At 40.8% G+C, this 21,251-nt stretch overlaps 1 protein-coding gene across 1 annotated transcript in view; it reads right to left on the bottom strand.

The window, feature by feature from the left end:
• Window positions 1-12,027, bottom strand: part of SYBU (syntabulin) — a 39,841-nt gene extending 27,814 nt beyond the window's left edge. Inside the window, exons 1-2 of the mRNA XM_054631901.2 lie at window positions 11,855-12,027; window positions 11,490-11,676 (exon numbers count right to left, since the gene is read on the bottom strand). Coding sequence (XP_054487876.2) covers window positions 11,490-11,676; window positions 11,855-11,881 — 214 coding nt within the window. The 5' untranslated portion in view covers window positions 11,882-12,027. The remainder of the gene's footprint in view (window positions 1-11,489; window positions 11,677-11,854) is intronic.
• Window positions 12,028-21,251: the final 9,224 nt, after the last annotated feature.

Below are 21,251 nucleotides of genomic sequence, written 5' to 3'. Positions count from 1 at the left end.
CCTCTGCCAAGTGCCAGGCATGATGCCAAGCCAAGGGGCAACCAAGCCCACTGCTAGAAACACCTCTCAGGGCACAAAGGGCAGTAACAGTGCAAAGCACCTCATTCAGTTTAATCATATTTAATTCTTTCAAATAATCCCAATCAAGCCAAAAAGGGTACTTTTTGCCATCTTGCTGCTGCTTTCTGTAACTCAGAATTAGTTCCTAGCAAAATAAAGAGAGACCTGCTAATAAGCTGTTCAGCCTGTCCTTACATTCATCCTGACTAATTCAGAATTGCTGCCCACATGACTTTAGCTTACTTTTTACACCTTCCATTACCACCGACATCACAATATAACTCAACACAAAGAAGAGAGAAGGTGGCAATTTCCTCCCAGATCAGCACCTGTTTCTCCAACTCCAATTTGGAGTCTCTTCTGCAGGCTGGGTGAATATTACCTGCAGGACAGTAGATCAGCACCACTTAGTAAGCTCCTGAATTGCATTTAAGCAGCTGCTTCAGCTGTGTCCAAAGCATCCCCTCTTTAGAAGCACACAAACATTTATGATCACGTATATTCAGAAATAAGTGACAGCTTGCGCAGTTTGTTTTTAATTATGACTTTTCCACTTAGATGTTTCTGTATGTGGCATTAGTTTCCAAACTTTCTGTTAGAACAAAAACCTCCTCAAAACAAAAAACTAGAACCCAAGCAAAGTCCCCTCCCAAAACCTTTCACCCAAACCCACAATAAACTATTTACCTCATCTCTCCACCAATACAGTTACTGCAATACCTGCACAGGTTCTGCAGACCTCACAGATCTGTTTAATATGGGAGAATTTATGTAGAAATTACTCCCAAAGCTATAGAGATGCAGCCTGGAAGAACCACAGGAGCTGATAAAACTTTACACAATGAAAGAACTAAACTATAGTGTTAAAAATTGGGGCACTAAAACCCTAAAAGTAACCAAAACTAACTACAATTGGGAAAAAGGTAGCTAAAGAATACATACTAAAATAGCACAAAAATGTTTTATTTACCACCCCCAACATTGCCTGTGATATCACATTGGTGACACTGTACCATCAGATTATGCCATATCTACATATCCTTTTTTTACTGTTAAGAACTTCAGCTTCCAGGGCAACAGGGCATTTTTAAAAAGAACCAATGAGCCTAGCACAAAGAAGAATAGCTCTTCTCTACTCATACCCCTCGTAACCTTTAGATACACCAATAACAATAATAGCGAGGTGAGCACTCCCACTCCAGCTACAGTAAATGAATTATTTTATTGTATTCCCTCTCCTCTGATAGTTTATTTTTTTTATGTAATGAAAAACTTCTAATCCTTCTACTACTATTATCCAGAAACAAGAGCAAAATTATAAATTTTCCAGAACTAGGGCAAGCTGTAGAGAAAGATTTTTCTGTGTCAGCCTTTCGAACAATCAAAATATTTGCTACCACAGAATGGAAGAGCTGCCTATGACACACTGGTGCTCGCTGTCAAAGCAAGCAAAGCTCTGCTGTACACTGGGGGGATCCACCCAACCCACAGCTCACCATCCTGGCACAAGGAAAAGTCCTGGAGAAGAGTGAGATGCTCTCCAGCTGCTTAGTGCCAGCCAATTGCCTGCCTACCTTCATCTTTCCTGCTATTGAAACCTCAACAGGCTATTGATTTGTATTTAATACTGTGGGTGAACTCCCCACAGGAGAGCAGCAGAGCTCCCTGTGGACCCTGGGGAGCTGATTCCCCCTCCATCCCCAGACAGCCTGACCACTCTCACTGCTGCAGCGACCCCTCTGCTCCTGCCCTGCAAGCAGAACGCGATTGTGGCACGGGGCGTTCAGTGTTTCCCCCAGACCTACAGGCTCCTCCTAAACCCTGCTGGAAACTCTGATGGAAGGAAGTGAAGACCTCCACCTAACCAGAAATGGGCCAAGATAAGGAATCTCTCTCAAAAAAGCTGTTAAGGAGTAGATGAGCCCACAATGGGATCCAGTTTTTGATATAATGTGCATAGAGTTTCCAGCAAGGTCAGTTAAGGATTCAACCCTGTAACTCCACAGGAGTTTTGCTCCAGTAAGGACTTCAGATCTTAGACTCCTCAAGAGCAGAGACAGATCTTATTTACCTTCTCAGGCACATCAGCACCAGGAAGACAAAAAAAGAGAAAGCTGGTAAATAGACTGTACTTCTGATCTTGCCTGAATTTACTTGCACAAGAAGTAAAATCACATGAATTTATAACACACGATTTCCATTGCTTTCTTTCACAGTGTCTTTTTTTCCCCACAGGGGCCTCCTAGGAGCATTCTGGGAGTAGACTTTTCCTTTGAACATCAGCTGGATTTCATCACTTGAAATTCTATGTCCAAGCCCTCTCCCAGATCAGACATGCCTGCCAAATTTCAAAGCCAAGCACAGGATAGTGTCTCCTCAAACAAACCATTAGGAAAGTTGCTCAGAGGACTGACATTTGCATGCCCTGACTAACCTTTAAACAGTAAAATCAAAATATAAACAACAGTATTAAAGATAATAATACGCTGAACAATTGACAAAAATACTGTTCAATGTAGACTTTTAGGCTATATGTTAAGATGTGATGATTTTCTCAGCACAGATATCTTAGAAGGTTCACTAGAATATGCCTTAGAACCTTCTTTAAAAAAATACTGCCTTTCCCAAAAGGCTTCAGGAAGCTTTGAATATACAACCTCCTTATATAACACATGTAAATAATTAATGATGCCCTCACTGAGGAAGCACTGACTTCTTTTTACTTTCACTCCTAGCTGCCAGATCGAGTTAGGCACTCCTGTGACACTGAATGGTCCAGTTCCTACCCGATCCCTATTTCACTGTCCAACATTTGTCTCCTCCTAAGAGTACCCTGACCAGTGCTCAGGCTGTACATAGTCTGAATTTCCACTAGGAAATGTGGATTCTGGAATTAAACATGTGGCTCTAACAAAATTTGAACATTCAGTGTACCAAGACAAAAGCAATTTCCTGGCTTTTACCTGATGGTTATGTTTGCATTCATCCCAGGATCTGTTAATCTGGGTAGCTACAGCTCTGCCAGGAAGGTGCATTGCAAGCTGGCTATTGGCAGTGAGGGTACCACAAAGGGTAATTTTTCAGGGTAATCTCCCAGTCTGCTTGCCTGCCTCATCTTTTTTAACCCTCACTTTTTGAACTGTTTTGGTCTTCTCTTCATGGCTAGCCTTGTAGCACAGGGGTGTTTATGCAGTTATGGAAGTTGCTACAGACACCAAAGGGAATACAGCACCTGCCTTCCACCTGTAAGTCTCTTTCTGTATTAAACAGAGAGAAAGAGGCTCCTCTGGAGGGTGAGTCAAGAAGGACAGCCCCATTCAGGCTAAGTCATCCCAGTACTCTGAGTCACTGCCTGCAGGGTCACAGCTCTCTCCAAGGACCAACACAGTTACTGCTCTGACCTGGGCAGCTGAACCAGGGAGTGTAAGGGCTCAGTGCCAGGCAGAGAAAACAGCTAATGGGAGACTCACAGTGTCATTCTGGAACAGCTGGGAAACACAGTAAAAGCAGCAGAAACATCAGAGTATAAAATGAGTAGTACACATAGAAAGGCAGAGGTAGGAGCATATTCACATTCACACCAGCAGGGCCTCAGCAGGCATAAATCCCACCTCATACCTCTGGAGGCAACCACTGAGGGAGCACTAAGGTAAGAAGCAGGAATATTCTCCTCAGCTCCTGACTGTACCTTTCATTTTTACTGAGCCATTCCAGTATGTGATTGTACGTACTCTGTAAGTTTAAGAATTTGATACTAGCAATTTGTTGCTCACAAAATCACACAGACTTTAGAAAAATATATTTATTAACCTCACTAAAGGTAGAGTCCTAAAAATGCTATTAGTTTTGGTCCTTCTGATCAATTTAAAAGGAATTTCTTAACTATTCTGAAGATCCATTTGGCTTGGTATTTAAGAAGATGTCTCAGAATATGACATACTTGTGAGGCAAGTTTCTTACCAAAAGTCAAACACAGTAAAGCAGAGCTGAAGCACAAGGACAACTACAGCAGTGTCAGGAAAAGACAGGAGGCCTACTTATGCAAAATCCTGCCATGCAGATAATTTCCACATTTAATCTTGGTGTCTCTGCAGGCAAAACTTGAATTAACTATGCTCCATTTTGCTTATGAACAAAGGCTGGCTAGCAGCTCCCCCACTCCCTGAGGTCACCTACAGAGGCTGTGCAAACTCCTGTCCTTGAAGGGTTTCTAGACTCCGACAGACAAATACATGACTGCTGGGATGTGTTGGGAACAGTCTGGCTTCAAAAAGGAGGCTGGATGAAATGATCTCTACAGGTCCCTACAACCTACATGCTTTTCTTTTTGTCAGATATTCCACATCTGGAAAACACCCTGCTATTCACAGTCCATCTTTCAAGCGAGAACTTTTGACTGTAAAGTTCTAGTCATAAAATCTAACCCAGTAAAATCACGACTAAACATCTTCAACCGGTTGCTGAGGATCAACAATGTACAAGCAACTTTTACACCTGTTGCTCACCAGCCCTCTTGAGCTGGCTTCTGTCACACCCACAGGCTGCCCACTAACTGCTGAAAATTTAGTATGAGAGCTGCTCACTGAATTTGGAAAGACGCCTTCTCTGCTCAGTCACAGCATGGCAGGAATGCTGACAGGCTGAGATTGGAAGTAGAAAAGAGGAGAGAGGAAGGTGAAAAAAGATGGACTGACCTGTTCCTAAGCTTGGGCATCTTTTGCAATGCAGGATTTCACATAAACATGTCTTTAAAGCAATCTGCTCTTGATGTCTGACTGCAATTGCTAAGTCATTCTGAAGTAGCTAATTTTAATTTATTTTGGCAGCAAATCTACTAATGTTCCTTCTACTTGAACATTTCACTAACGAACAGGACTAACATGAGCTCTGTCAAAACATATGAAAAGAAAGAGGACTATATAATTGTGGTTTACTGGCTTTGTCATTACATTTATAGCCCTACTAATGGTGTATTACAGAAGAGAAGCATAAGGGCTTACTAGTAAAAATATCAATAAAAATAGTACTGTTACTAGGAGAGCTGTGGTCAGGAATAGCACAGCTCCCTGAGTTTCATTATCACATCACAGAAAACATCTGGATAAGGGCTTTAAGGTGATAAAGGACTGAAAAATCTACTTGAAAATTTTATAGAAAATTTTAAACTAAATGTAAGGACAGGAAAGAATCTAAAAAAAAGAAAAAGAAGAGTCCTATTTGGTATGGGTTTAAGCAATTTAGTAGACCTCATTAATCTTTCTGAGGACAACAACTGGAAGTGGAACCATTGCTGCTATCTCCGGTGGGAAAGCATTGACTAAATCCAGTGTAAGAAATACTATGCATTTAATATTAAGTGAAATATATATGTATATATAGATGGGTTTCTGTGGGGTTTTGTGTGGTTTATTCCATTATGCAGCTAAGAAAGAAACTAGAAATATTCTTTCCAGTTTTGAACGCACCATTTTGGGAAATAAAAATTTTCAATAGACCACAAAGAATTTTGTACCTATTCCTCAAATGGTGCAACATGTTGTACTCATTTGGTCTCATATAGCTCTGCCTCCATGGCTAACAGCATATAACTGTGACCCTCACAGCTTCAACATCACCTCATAAGGTTGCTTTGCTTACCTTCTCATGGAAGGAAATAACATATATTCTATCCATTGTTGTTTTATGCATATTTTTCTTTTCTCTTTTAACTATCCTCAAGCCCAGAGTAGCACTGAGCAGCACCATAGAATCTAGTCACATACACTTCAAAACACTGTTTGAAAATTTCATGGATATATGCTAATCCTATAAACGTAGAGCTAAAATATGTAATGTTGAATTTCTCTTAAAACATCAAGATTCCCTTTAACAAAAAGTAAATTGAAGACTTCTGATTCAAGTTTCATTCCTGCTACAAGTTGTGATTTTCTTCAGAGTGCATGACAATATTCAACTTAACAGAAAGTTGCATGAAAAGCACTGAAAAAAAAAAGTATTGGATTATGCATTTGTGGTGAAGAAAATACCAGGTAGTGTTTAGAATTCAGCCCATAGTACACAACAAGCTACCACTAAAGGGCACTAGAAAGGCTTAGGTGGTGTAGAAAGGATGACTGTTCTCAGGACACCATGCACAACGTTCCAGGGAGAACGGGAACTGTCCCACTGACCCCAGGAGGCTCTGGGTTGGGTTTTAAAAGTTCACATGACAGACACATAGAAAGGTGACAAAAAATATCCAAAAGGTCAAATATTTTGGCTTCCAGATGTTGTTGTGTGGCAAAAAGAACAAAAGGATTGTTACTTCGTCAGGGGTAATAAATACTGAAGTTGAAAGGGAAGCAGGGAAAGGCCAAAAACTGGGGAACAAGCAGACTTGCTCTTTAGTACCTAGGCACTGTTCTTATTTCCAGGTTTGGAACAGGTCTGTGCCACAGAGACAGAACTGGTGGCTCATAATATGAACCAATAATAAATTATTGCATGTAAGCTGGTCCAGCAGGAAATTCTCTAGGGAAGTAGAAGTGAGAAAAGGAAGCATGTCACCAGTGCCACTCTCATGAAAAAAGGCCATATGTGTGTTTCTGAAAACAGATTTTGTTTTAATGTTGTTGTAAATTAATATCACAGTCATCACTGAACTGCCTGACAAAGTGCTGCAAATGAAAGTGCTAGAAAAGTCCTCCAGAAAGTCTGAAAAAAAGGCAAAATGACTGTGGGAAAGCATAGCATAAAGGACTGCAAGAAAGAGAATCTAACTTTCAGTATCACATACTTGAGAAGTTTTAAGCATGTTTATTTGAATCAGTAACTTAGAGAAAAAATCAAACGCATAAACCAGTAAGGAACTATTTAAAAATTTTTTTTTCTTATAAAAAGAAACAAGAAGAATGAGAGAGCTCACTGTTTCCATAGTAATACATATATATACAACATATATACAAATACATATATACATATTTGTTTGTATACATCTATACAAACAAATAATAGGAGCAATTACTTTCAGTAATTTGAGCTAACTGTCTGGCCTCAATCTGTTGACTTGTTAAAATACTAAAAAATTTATTTCTGTATCTATTTCTTTTCAGGAACATATATTTCAGTACACATACTTATTTTGTGTAGTCTCCAAGGCTAGCTGCTTTACAATGCAATGTGCTTCAATGCTCTTAACAGAGAAATTATTTACTGGAGTGCAAGAAGGTACAGCTTTTTTCTTCAGTAAGGGTTGTACAACCTCTTCTTCTTGAATGTGGCAAGCAAAATGGGTTGTGCATTCACATGGACTTAATCAGCCTGCCTAAAGCCTAATGCTTTTCTGGACACACACTGTGAACTCAGCCCCAGCATCCACCAATAGCTGGGCCAACTGGCAAATAATCTCTGAGATCAAGGGCACAGGAGCAAGTGAGCAAGGAATGGCAACATTGAGATTCCTACTGCAGCACCCACACCCCAGGCTTACAGTGCAGCCGCTGTACATGTGTACATTTACTGTGCCACACATGCAAAGGACAAGATTTAAATAAAATCTCAACCCCAGAAAAGAGCAAGTTATGAAACAGGGATTGAATTTGAATAAGTGTTGAATCAGATCTTGAAATTTTAAAGAAAAAGCAAGAACAAAGCTTCAACTCCTATTTTTGAAGACTGCATTGGAGTGAGTCACAGTCACTGATGTACAGAGATGCTGGTTTTCAATAGCTCGTAGCACTATTCAGTCTAATTAAAAAGGTGATTTACAGGTAAGCCCAAGAAAAGAGGAACTGTTTGCCACAGCTATAAACCAAGTCCTCTGGCTCAAAAATTCTTTTGCTGAACTAATTATTAAATATACATGAGCTCCCTGCAAAGCTACATCTTGGTTACCAAAGCTTCACTGCATTTCCTGATGAAATTCTGGCAGTTGGCATCCTAGGAAAGGCAGAAAAAGGATTTGGGCAGTGTTGTAAAGGTACCATGTAACAAGTCATCTTTCTACAGAGAAATTTAAAAACTGAGTTATTCAAAAACCAAAAGTCGAAAAGAAAGTATATCCCAGACTAAATTCCTTTTTAAAAGAAAAGCTGAATACACTTACTGAGCTTAGCACAGGCTGACTTCAAACCAAGGACTCCAAAACCAAGGACAGTGCTCCGCCCAAGTATCACATTTCTTACAAAGCAACCACTAACTGGAATGACCAAAGGCCCAGCAGCTGCTCCTCCATGGATCCCTCAGCAGGAGGCTTGTTTGAGATGCTCTGCATCACATTCTCTGCACAACTGACAAGGTAAGTACACAAAGCCACTTGAAAGCCAAGTGCAACTCAGGAGAGAAACATGCTTGACACAGGCAAATGCTCAGTAGCAGGTGAGCCACACAAATCTGCTGGGAAAGTGTTCTTCCATCCTTTGACACTGTTTGAGTTCTGTGGCTAACATCCAAGCCAAAGAAGAGAAGTGCTCCCATATCAAATGACAGCCAGCACCCCAGATGCTCTAAGGTTTTAAGAAAGGGTTGTGCATGGTGAACTCGGACACAAAAGCTCAGCTTGCCTACACAACGTCCAGAAAGCATCCACATTCACTTGGCAGAAACAAAGAATACTAAAAACACATATAAAAGCATATTAAAATTTTGTCAGGAATATTCCAGATATGACGAACACTCTCACTGTGTTCATATGGACTTAGAAAGCAAAACTGACATAAAGTCAACTGCAAATAATTGACCAACATGATCAAGTGAAGCTCTGATTCACTCAAACAAGACAAAGAGGGAGCTGATCATGCAAATTTAAGCCAATCACAGCCAGAACTAACAACTTCTTCAAAAGAAACCAAGCATTACAAAAGCTGTCTCTTTTCTGTTGCCAAGAGATATTTTTTGCTGTTACCACCATGCCTGCAGCACTGCCATGGTTCCCAAAACCAACATTATTAATACCTACAAGATTTACCCTAATTTAAAATGAAGGAACTCCAAGCCTTCACTTAGGCACTGACACCAGTGTAAGCACACAAGGAAAATGGATAAGATCAGAAGCTCTAGGGAATGAAGCAAAAAATACATATTTAATGGATGAGGGGAAAAGAGTAATTTCTATTGGGCTAAAAAGAAATCTGTGCATCATTATTTGGTGTCAATAATAATGGAAGAAAGGTAGAGAACAATCTGACAAGAGAAGGGTAAAGAGGAAATTAATCATTCCAAGGGTCAATTCATACTATCTTCTGCTTATCAAAAACATTTCGGGGCTTAATGCTCAAAAGAAATTACAAAAGAGACATGTATCCAAATGCTCACAAGCTTTCTCATACTGCTACATTAGTGTTCCCATATGCTCTCATCTTCCAAATGTACTACCTGCTAATTTTAAATAACCGTTTTTGCACATGCTACTTTTAAGTTAAGAAGCACCAGGAGAGGCAGGTTAGGGCTGTGGCCCCTCCACTCATCTGTTCACCATCCCCTCCCCAGAAACAGGAATTAGCAGCCTCCGGCTGCCCCTGGGGGATTTCACTCCAAATCAGACTAAATCATTGCAGCATGTACAAAATAATAAAATATTAATAAAATAAATAAATGAGATGAGGGGTTGTGCTTAAGATGCCAGTAAAGAGACCAGCATTGCATGCTGCAATACCTCTGTAAAAGGTGCCTTAAAACTGTCAAGCCATGAGATCAGACACACCCAGAATAAAAAAAAATGTGCTGCTGGGACTCAAGACAGCCTATACAGTGCAGTGGGACAGCAAGGGTATATGACAGTGACAGCTACTTGTTGAGTAGATCTGAAGAGCAGGGTACAAATGCAAAAGATGAAAAAAATGTCAGTGATCAAGATGAAAGGCTTGTCAACTCAGAACAAAAAAATTTAGGATGAAAAGCAGCCATTTGGGAGAGATCATAAAAATAACATTTTTCTAGAAAGCTTTGAAAGATTTTATTTCTTTGGAAGGCACAAACTCAAGCAGGTAAAGTGGAGGGATTAAAAACGCATGGGAAAAAGACTCCAGCATTCTTCCAATCCTATGATGTTTGTTTAACGCTCTGCATTGTTCATTAAACAATAACCAAATAGATCATTCCACTGAGCCTGAATTGCAAAATCTGGCAGAGCTAGACTCAAACATGGATATTGTGTTTCTCATCTAAGAAAACTTGTACACTGCGTTCAATACACTGCTTTTCATGAAAGGAGTTAAAAAAGTAATAACAGTAATCTAATCCACTGTAGTGAAGACCAAGATAAATAAGAACGTTCCTGTCTATTCCCAGGAACACCTCTGGTAATTGAAAATACTTTATAAACTAAGAAAAAGAAAGCTTGAGAAGTTGCTCTGATACTAACTATTGCAAAAAGACTTCTTATAATTCATATTTTTAAATAGAGAATCACAGAATCATAGAAACATTTAGGTTGTAAAGATCTCTAGTCATTGCGTCCAGCCACTAACCTAGCACTTCCAATTCCACCGCTGAAATTGTTAGGCTTTCCCAAAAACTGACTATTGAAAACAAATTTCTCCACACCAAAAATACCTTTTGAATTACCACAGGCATACAGAGTCCAAGGTGTTCATGATGTGACCCTCAATTTTTTTATTCATGTAGATTAATGTCATTTACAGTGAAGAGTTTCACTGTATTAATTAATTAAAAAATTACTCACCACTAGTAGGCATCTGAGTCTTTCACTGCCAGTTGAGGCATTTAAATTGTGCTAAACTCTACACAGGGCAAATATTCAACATTAAAAAATCTGGTTTTGAGTTACCCCTTATGTGATATTTTGAAGAGCAAATGATATTTTTTTGGTCTACAATTGGAGACTAATAATTTCTGATCAAGCACGCATCCATTGCCCTCTCTGTAGAGAAGCCATCATGCCCAGCTCATATCTGGCGACACACTCATCAGTAGAAGCCTGAATTCTGAAATAAACAAAACTTATTTCAATATAACAGGGAGGACTTCACCTTGGAACATATTCTGTTCCAATTCATGAAGATCACTGTCAAAAAACCAAAAGGAATTGCAGTCTGATAGCAACTCCCCTGTTTTACCGACTTTTGATTTTAGGGCTTTTCAAAATGCCTTAATACCACACTGCAGTCGTTAAGGCAAATATTTCTCTTTAAAGCAACGCTTCTGCCGCAATAAAACCGCCAACTTTTTTAGCAGTGGATAGCAGAACTCGGAATGGAAACATCTGGTGTCGCTTACAGACACATATTAAAAGAACAGATACTAGATTTCCCTGGAAAAATCAATGGTTGCCCTTTTTCATCGGTAAAACGGGTTGCTCATGCGGGCTCGATGGGAGCCCGACCCACAGATGCTGCGGCGGGGATGACAGCGAAGCCTCGGCGGTGGCCGGATGGGATGGGGCACACCGCGTTCCCCAGAGACCCCGAGGCTGGGGGATCTCTCTGCGGTACCTGAGCAGAAGCTGTTGCTGCTGATAGTCCTGCCGGAGCCCGCGGAGGAACTGGGCGGGTTGAACTCCCGGCTTTCCTCTTCCGAAAAGGGCGATTCGGAAGCGGGAGATACCTTCTGCTGCGGCCGCAGGACCAGGCGGGGGATGCGGCTGCGGGACACCTCCTTTTCCAGCTGCGTCCTCTGCTCCTGCTCGGGAAGGGACACCCCGTCAGGAACCTCTCGGATGCGCCCTCCTCCTTCCATCATCGAGGCAGGGGCAGGCAAATCCCGGCCCCTCCGCCCCCCCAGGGCGGGGGCAGGACGCGATTTGCCTGCCCCTGCTTCTGCTCGCTCCCCGCCGCGCCGTCCGTGCCCGGCTCCTCACCTTGCTGCTCTCCCGCAGAGGCCCCATCGCTCCTCAGTCACGGCGCAGCCCGGAACAGGCACCTGGCATGGGCGAGAGGGATGCGCTGAGCGGGGCTGCGCTGCCGCTGCCGCTGCGGCGCTGGGGGTGGCGTTGCCCGGCCCGGCCCCGCCGCCGCTCCCCGCCCCGGCACGTGGTGCCGCCGCAGCGCCCGCGCCGCGCCCGCCCCCGGCAGCCGCCAGGTGCGGGGCTGGGGGGGCAGCCCCTGGAACCGCCGCCCGCCGGGCCCGCCGGGCCCTGGCCGCGAAAGGCGAGAGGAACGCGGGCACAGGGGACACGGGCAGCGGGGCGATGAGGCCGGCACAGATACGGTGGATGTATGGCCGCACACTTAGCAAAATGCACCGTCAGACTTCTCTGCTTCTTAGTCATAGGATCATAGACAGTTAAGCGTTTGGGACGGACTCTAAAAATTATCTAGTCCTATCCTCCGCGGCCATGGGCAGGGACACTTCCCACTAGACCAGGTTGCTTAAGCCCTTATCCAAGCTGTTTTTGAAGACTGCCACTGCCGGGGCATACACAATTTCCCTGAGCAACCTGTCCCAGTGTCTCACCACCCTCACAGTAAAGAATTTCTTCCTATTATTTTTCAGTAACCTGTTTATGGAACATGTAAAGAGATAAAAACTTGATTCTGACATAAAAACTTACTTGATTCTCAGATGATAAATTGCAATATATTTAATTGTAGCATTTTCTCTCTTACCATTCATTGTGGTAATTGTTGTTGACCCTCCTATTGATTAATGCACATGTGGTAACCTTGTTAATCTGCTCTCTAGAGAGGATCTATCTAAAAAACAAGCATTAGCAGGACTACATTCTGGGCTATAAGCATATGCACACAGTGGGTGAAAAGGACTACTTTTCCACAAGAAGGATGATGAAATTCTCAATATGAAACTCACTTGAGGTTCCACATGTATGTCTGCTTATGGGACCTAATGAGCTTGCAGAATTTGTACTTTCCGCGATGATATTTTTGGGCAAAGATTCCCTTTACATTTATGCTTCCTGCTGTTCTGGTTTCAGCTGAGATCTAGTTAATTTTCCCATGACACCTACGAAGGGCCCCAGTTTTTCATTGGAACTTCTGTTTGCTATTAGACCATAAATATTAAATACTGCCTCAAAAACAATTAAGAGCAAATGTGCCTTTAATGTGTCGTGCAGAGAGCGTAGCATCAGTAACAGGAAAGGCAATGCATTCATCTAGACCTCAAAGAGGAAAGAGGACACTGGTAAGCACTGATGCACTGATTGTTATATATCCAGAGAGTCATAATTACTAATTTATTAACCTGGCATCAGAATTAGATCCATTACTTATGTAGAGCTCCAAGCTATGCTTTGCCAAAAAGATGATACCATCCTTCCCTGGCAGTGACAAGACATCTATAATTCAGAGATGTGAGGTAGTTACAGCTGAAAAAAAGCCTAAAATTCCTATAATAAATATTCCGTGCTTATACGATATCTTCTAAGCACTGGCACCTACCTTCCTGCCACAAAAGATCAGGAAGAATTCTGGACCTTTCCCTACTGCTCCAAGACTGTTTCCATGGAAAATTGCAAATCACATATTTTAATCACATAAATTTGCTCTTCCACTCAGTAGAGATCAGGGCACCTGAGACCATGGGCTTCTCCTGAGACCATGGGCACCCGTGGCATGTGTGGGGTGGAAATTTCCCACATACATTTGCAAAGCTGCTGTACCAGTAGTAAGAGTAAGAAGAAGCTGTGCAGCAGCACTGCCATTGCCATAGTAACTCAGCTCCAGAGCTGCTGCTGCTTCAATTCTCAGAGCCTGTTTTATCTTTTTCATTTCAAGCTCAAATTTTTGCCTTGCTAAAAAACAAGATATAAGAAGTGAAGTCTTCAGGCTGCCTTAGGATTCATAATGGGATGTGATTCCTTTTGATCTTCTCTCCTCTTGGCATAGAGATTTATAGCCTTATCATAAATCATAAAACAATCATTAACCTTCAAGCAAACATTTTTTCCCCTTACAGTCATGTGTATCTTATAAATATTGAGGAATTAAGTCACTTTTCAGTAATTAATGAATTAATTAACTTTTAAGTCACTTATTAAAATATTTTTACCTTGCACTAGTTAATCATCAGTATTGGGAGAAACACATATTTGATATGAACATGTGATATCACTCTTACTCCTCTCATGTCTTTTACAAACTGCCAAGATCTCTGCATGACCTATAAAACTAATTTCATAACCAGTGTGTAACTGAAGAAATCTGTGTTTACTGGAAAGAAAAAATGTTATGCATTCACAAGGGCCTCAGAAAACCTACAGAACACAGTGTCTTCTTAGCTTTTCCTTGCTTTACTCCCTCCTGAAAAATAACAGCTCTCCAGGAAGCTGCAGAGGGCTCAGATTCAGCAGAAGCTCCTGGACTCCAGGAGCTGCCAGGGGAAGCTGGGCACTGCGCCAGGCCCTGGGGTTAGACCTTATGCATTCCTGAGTGGGGAACAAGGTACATGAAGCAGTTTTTATTCCAGGCTTTTCTACCAAGTTCTTCATTCTGGTAGAGTGCTCTTCCAGAGGTAAGTTGTGGGGGAGAGAAGATGTGGTGAAATACAGAGGATCACAGAGTACATTTTGCTGCTGCCCCTGAATTTTCTCAGTGGGAGGGGGAATGGGATTCAACAGAGATTTGCTGGCCAGCAGTTAGCTGTGTCCATCAGCACAGTCACAAGGAACTCATAGCATTGACACTTCCACTTCTGAACTGCTGAGAAAAAAGCTTCACCTGATGCAAAGCTTTCTGTGAAATTTGTTTTTCTAAGTTTATTTGCTCCATCTGATGGCATATTGTTTTGCGACATCCACTGAAATGCCGTTTTTCAGTTTGCTTTCTTGCAGTGTAGTAGTTTTGCTCATGAGCTGCCAGAACAACAGCAGGAAAGCAATACAGTAAAAGTCTTAATATCTTAATTAAGTGCCCAAATACCTCAGTTTGGAATTGGGCACTTCAGAAGAATAGGCAGAACCATAAGATACTCAGGAGAGAATTGCCTAGAGCTCAGCAGTATGTGCAAGAGTACCTCTGCACCATTCCACACAAGTGGCTTATTCATGCTGCTGGCAGAGACCAAGTCTCAACTGCAGCCTTCTCTGTGGTGTACCTTTAATGTTTCTTTCTGTTTCCATGAATTTTCCTTTTCTGTGTTGTAGCTCAGCTTCAGCAAGAAGGCTTCAACTCCTTACTTTTCTTTTGACCAGTCCCTCAGAATGGAAGCAAGCAGGACTTATAGGAAGTCAGAGACAGCAGTCATCCCAGGTGGCAAAAGGAGAGGAACTTTTTTTGGTTTTTTGGGGTTTTTTTGGGTTTTTTTTGTGGTGTGTGTAATAATTAAAATAATTAAAAGGCTGAACAAGGATTCCTGTGTGATGTGAATTCTTACTCAACAGTCACCTCATGCACCTTTGCTATTTTTATGTTGTCACCACTTGGTAGTTTCATATACTTGAAAAATTTGAGTTTGTGGAGAAATAAATGCTTCCATACTTGGATTATCATGCAAAGAATGCTGGTCCAAAACCAGGCTGGCTCATTGCTCAGATCAGGACTCTTTCAAATTTTTGCAATACTGTAAGTACTTGTAGACATTTGGGATGGAAACCAAAGATACATTTTGTGATCTTATGTTCCTTAGGGTTAGATGGCTTTCTTGCAAAGTTATTTTGAATTGGCGAATTTTGGTCCCTAAATCTCTCTAGATTCAATTTCATGGGTCTGAGTTTTTCTTTTTCTTTTGGCACTGGGCTTTCTCAGGTTGACAAAGTGCAGGCAATACCTGTACTGGCCATAGGCCATGTTTTGGTTTTGAATTACATCACCCTCTGAGGTCAATGAAGAATGAGGCAGAGGGCAGAGCTGGGCCCTGTAATCCCAAGACTATATGATTTAATTAATGCAGGCACATAGCTGATAATGCTTCTGTTGGTGACTTAGAAAGCATCTGTACTTTGCCAGCTGAGACAAGTTTGCTTATCAAATGTGTTGATCCTGTTTTTCTATTCAGATAGGCTGTATAGTATCAGCAGATCTCACTCAAATGCTTCACAAATGCTAAAAAGAAAACCAGCTGCTGCTAACCATTTTCATAGCAATAGTTTGCATTGGAGGTCAGCAGAGAATTACCTGGAAAAATTCTTTCATCTTCTTTCAGAAATACTAGAAAATGAGAGAAAGATGAGAAGACTATGAATATCATTATAAGACAGAGAAAACAGAAAAGGGGAAGGATTGCTTCACATTGGTCTTGGGCAAAACAAAGGAATAATTAATTTGGGACTCTGACAACACAAAACATGGGCTAAAAATACTAAATTATTAAATAATAAATATTATAGTAACCGGTATCAGGACATCTTCATGGGAAACATATCTTATTAGAAAGGCTCATTGGAGTGAATGGTGACATTTTAAAACTTACAGCCAAATTCAAAGAAAAAACATCTGGGACAAATAATAAAGCTCTGCCAACAGGAGGGGAAACTGTTTTGGAAAGCAAATTTGAGAAAATTACTTTGAGCCCTTAGTAGTCAATATCTCAATATGAGTTCTTAGACTGTGGTTAAGAGAACTAATGCAGAAGAAGTGGAATATTTAGCTGAAATAGGGGAGGGATCTTGCCTGTGTACACAGTGTAAGATGTCTGCTGGAACAGTGTGTTCAGTGCTATTGGGAAAGAGTTCAAGGGAAATACTACTTACTGCAAGACATTTATTTTATCTGACTTCTGATAAGAGTTGTGTGATCTTTTTGTACTGGTTAGATCTCTGTCAGTACTGCTCAGTGAAATGCAAGCCAGAAGGCAACCTAAAGCACTGTGCACTCTGGGATGTTTGTGAAGCAGCCTATATATGTAGAAAGGACTTGGGCTGACTTGTATGACTTCAGGCATCTGAGGTTACTGTGTGAAATGATGAGCTATAGAGAGGCAGAGGCATGGCAAGCAGGCACATCTGTGCCTCTGCCCACACTGGAGATGGAGGTGCAGGGAAGGATCTGTGGCCAGCAGCTGCCTGGATTTAAGCTTCTCTCCCCAGGGGTCCCAGAGCTCTGCCAAAACTCACGACTCAGTTCTGCATCCAAACAGTTTGGTAAATATGTGAAATTTGTGTTAAAGTGCAGATATAATCTGCTTTTGAAATAGTGTAAACCCATAAAAAAATCTATCTAGAAATTATTAAAATTACTTATTGTAACAGGCACTCCCACCAAAGTCTCTTAGTTTGTAGATGTGTGGCCTAAGTGGCACAGAAATATTCTGTGTTTTAGACTTCAGCTGTGCCTGAGCTGTAACAGAACAAAATCTGTATTACTTTATAGGTCCAATTTTTTCTAATTCATAAAATGGTTGTACATAGCAGGATAACTTGACTTTATTTTGATAATCTCTGAGAAGATTACTGCATGGTCCAGTGTAAAAGATTAGGAGTGGCCTTGTTATGATTCCTAAAATCCAGCCATCTAAGCTCAATAATGGTATCCTACTGCAACATATGGCTTTTTTATATAATGTAAATTCTGTACAGATTTGCAATAGAGCTTGGGATGCAGCTGTAGTGAGGTCCTGAAAAAGATGATGGTGTGCAGCTATTTCTGGTAGATGAGTCCTGGTGTAATCTTCAACCTTAATTGGTTTAGGTTTTGATATGATATTGCTGAAACCTGAATACTCAGAGGAAACAGATTGGTCAGAGACAGACACACACAATGGCTTTTACCTCATTTTGAAAGCTTTTCAGCTTGGGGACAAGTGCTCACTTTTATCTTGGCTCAGTGGTATCAGCCAAGCATTATTTAAGCTGGAGGATACAGACATGGTGGATCTGAGAGACATTTTTTATATTAAGTCAGAATAAGTGAGGAAGTAAGTAGTGGTGGTATTCAGCAGTTAATTATTTCTGAGTGCTGCATCTCTTAGGGTTATCAAGGAAATTATTTTAGTGTCTTGCTTTATTTTCCTCAGTACCTTATATATGAAATTATGAGATATAGAGAGGGTTACAGTATATAGCACTTGCTTCATAGAGTGGAGAGTAAAAGCATTTGATTGGGAATCTGAAGTCCTGCTTGGATATTTTTAGTTCTATCTGGAAACAAGTGTCATTTGTGAAAGGATTTTTATGACCCTAAAACAGGTGTCTGAGAAGTGTCTGTTCATTTAACTTGCAGACCTAACTGGATTTCTATGTTCTGATGAGTAAAAATTTTATTTCTGATCTACTTTTATTCTGTTCTTAGTATGTAGGTAGAGTCTGATTTTGAATTCTCGTCACTGTGGGAAAGTGCAAAGGATGCAGTGAAATGTGTATATCAGAAAGTTTCTCAGGAATTGAAGCACATTCTTGCAGAGCTCTTAAGGTGAGCTCAAAATTAGTTGAAGACATTTAATATGTTTAAATGTATGAACTCCCACTAACCTGATGTCTAACATGGTTCTTAGGAGCTCTCTCCTTTGAATCAAAGTAATGCCTTGCCAATTACCACACACTCTGCCAAAATGTAATGATTGGAACCAGTAGGAATTTCATCAGTTTATAAAAACACTCACCCAGGAATGAAAGGCAAAATGAGATACCATGATGGTGCAGAAGGAGATGGCATCTAGAATGTCCCACAGGCTCCTCTGTATGAGCCAGAGAGCCCTGCATGTGCTGTAGCCAGGTGAGGTGTGATACAGGAGGTGGCAATCACTTCTGAGTCCCTGGGAGGCAAACACAAGGCAATGGGGGAAGGATGTCAAGGGTGCACATGGGATCTGAGGCACTGCTGGCCAAATAATGATATGATTTCCCATGCTCCATAAATGAAGCATGAATCCATTTCAACTGCAACTGAACTAAGAAAACCAGCATAAACTGTACATATTTGCCAATGTCAGTAGCTGTCCAGCTTCAGGGAAGAGCAGAAACTGGATTAGCAGAGCATTGTAATTTGAGCTCTGGATAACTAAATTGAGTTTAACCATATTTCAAAGGCAACAGCAGAAGAATGGTCAAAGCAGCTTTTTACCTTGGTCCTTTTAAATGGCAAAAATATGAACAGTATTTCCCCCCTCCCACCACCACCAAGTAGACTAATAACTAAAAATCTTGTAAAGTCTTTTATCTTCTTATTAAGCACTCTATTAGTCATTCAGGGGTTGCTTTAAAAACATCATTTGGGATATATGTGAATTTTTCAGTATTGAGCAAGTAGGAATTTATATATGTGTATTCATCTGTAAACTAGTACATGAAAACTTGAATAGCTCAGAAGAAGAGCCAGAAATATGTTTTTTTATTTATTCAGCTGATGTTATAGTATTTATAGTTTGATCTTATTCTTAGATCCTGGTCTTGCTTCCATCAACTTCACATATTGATGTAGTATATAAGCCAAGGAGCATAACACAGTTACTGTCCTCCTCCTGGCCCTGTTCCTTTCTCTCTTCACAAACATTCTTGGCTAGACACTTACCCAGCAGTGTTGTCCACAAAGGCACTCTCTGAGAAGGTTTGAAGGTGGAATTGTGAACAGGGACAAGGTCTTTTTATCTATTTTTTCAGTATCTATTTCATGAAATGCTGCTTCATATAAACAATGGATGGTAATATTAATATGAGTAAATGGTTAAACCTAATGACTTCAGCCTCAGAAAGATTATCAGGATGCCAGTTGGGCTACAAATTCTTAAAGACTCAAATGGAATGATTACTAAATTTATTCAAAATCACTGGTGTAAGGGTTTTGGAGCCACATGTTTGTAGTTCACAAACTACATTATGGTTCCTGACAGGTAATTTCTGCTTGATAACATCCACCCACATAGCATGTGACTAAGATGTGTTGTTACCATCCTCTCATTCCCTTTCAGTAAGATAAGCCTGCCATCTGGGACATTTGAAAGGCAAATGCCACGCCTTTTTTTTTTTTTTAATTTTTTTTTAATCTAGGCATCTAGGCCATTTAGACAATGGCAATATCACATTTTCCACAATTGTCAATAAATAACAGTGAGACTGCTTTGATTCAAAGCCTTGTGAAGTTTCTGAGAACATTGAATACATGAAGGGCATAAATAAGAATGCCTCACTTTAAAGAAAAGATGTATGTTTGTGGGGCTGCTGAAGATTTTTAATGTCTATAAATGTCAAGAAGAAGAAATGAGAATTTTAATCTTAATTCTGCGTCTGTTTTGATAATTTTATTTACATTCTAAGTTTGTAATTTTGTTTCATTTTTCTCTAAAAGAAGACAAGACAAACATGAAAATATTTCCTACTGATAAGGAATTGTTGACTGTGTCAAATATACTGTTGATTTATAGTGTGTTTATTGAGCTGAAAGAACTGAATGCAGTTTGAGCCATGAATTATGGGTGAGTTCAAGAGTACATCAACCCCCCTTTCCTATTTATTGAGACTCAGCTGTGTTTTGCAGGCAGTGCCCTTCTCTTTAGAGAGGCCCTTGGCTGCAGTGGGTGAGATGGCAGAGCTCCTGCTGAGATATGTGTTGGCTCTCTCTGTGTTGTTCCAAACTGGCTGGAGGCGCCCAGCCAGTAATCCCCAGCTGCACATGTCTGACACCCAGTCCCTCGGCTCCATTTAATTGCTAATTGCAACAAATGCCTCCCAGAATCTGAGAGCAGGGGCATCTGTGCAAGTGTAGGGACAGGAAGGGACGGCGTCAGAGCTGATTTCATACCCCATTCCCCCTGGGAGCTGCCCTGGGTACTGTGCCACCTGGCACCAGTGGGTTTCAGCATGCCCTGCTGCAGCACACAACAGGGCTGGGCAAGCTTTAGTTCAGGAAAGAAAAGGGATTGGGCTCAAATATTTCTGAAATAAGATTCAAACCCACAGTCCTTGTATACTCACAATTACCAGCACAGCTGAAAGGTTATGTCCTGCCCTGTAGTTTCTACCAAAAGTAAGGCCTAAGCTTTGAAATCACCTACTGAGGAATTGCTGTTGATACTAAGAAAGACTTGAATTAATGCAGTCATTGCACACTCATTGATGATAGGAATTTCAGAAGATTCCAAGTCCTTGTTAGTAAAAATATATGTTATTAAAAATTGCCTATTCTACACATTAATTTTCCTGTTTTCCTTGTACTTTGTTCTCTTAATCAAGATGTCAAGTGGTCAGTGGGCCTTTTAATTTATTTTGGGGGGGTAACCAATGCAGATTCAGACTTCCAAAAGTGTTAATTTTTCTGTTGATTAGTGTGTAGAATGTATTTAAGTATGGTAAACGGTAGATTCCTTTTATTATTCCATACATCTCTGATTTTGTCTTATCATTTTCAATATAGATATTTTATAAATCA

The sequence above is a fragment of the Agelaius phoeniceus genome, chromosome 1 (genome assembly GCF_051311805.1).
Source record: "Agelaius phoeniceus isolate bAgePho1 chromosome 1, bAgePho1.hap1, whole genome shotgun sequence".
Lineage (NCBI taxonomy): Eukaryota > Metazoa > Chordata > Aves > Passeriformes > Icteridae > Agelaius > Agelaius phoeniceus.
This window is presented reverse-complemented; position numbering and strand designations above follow the sequence as displayed.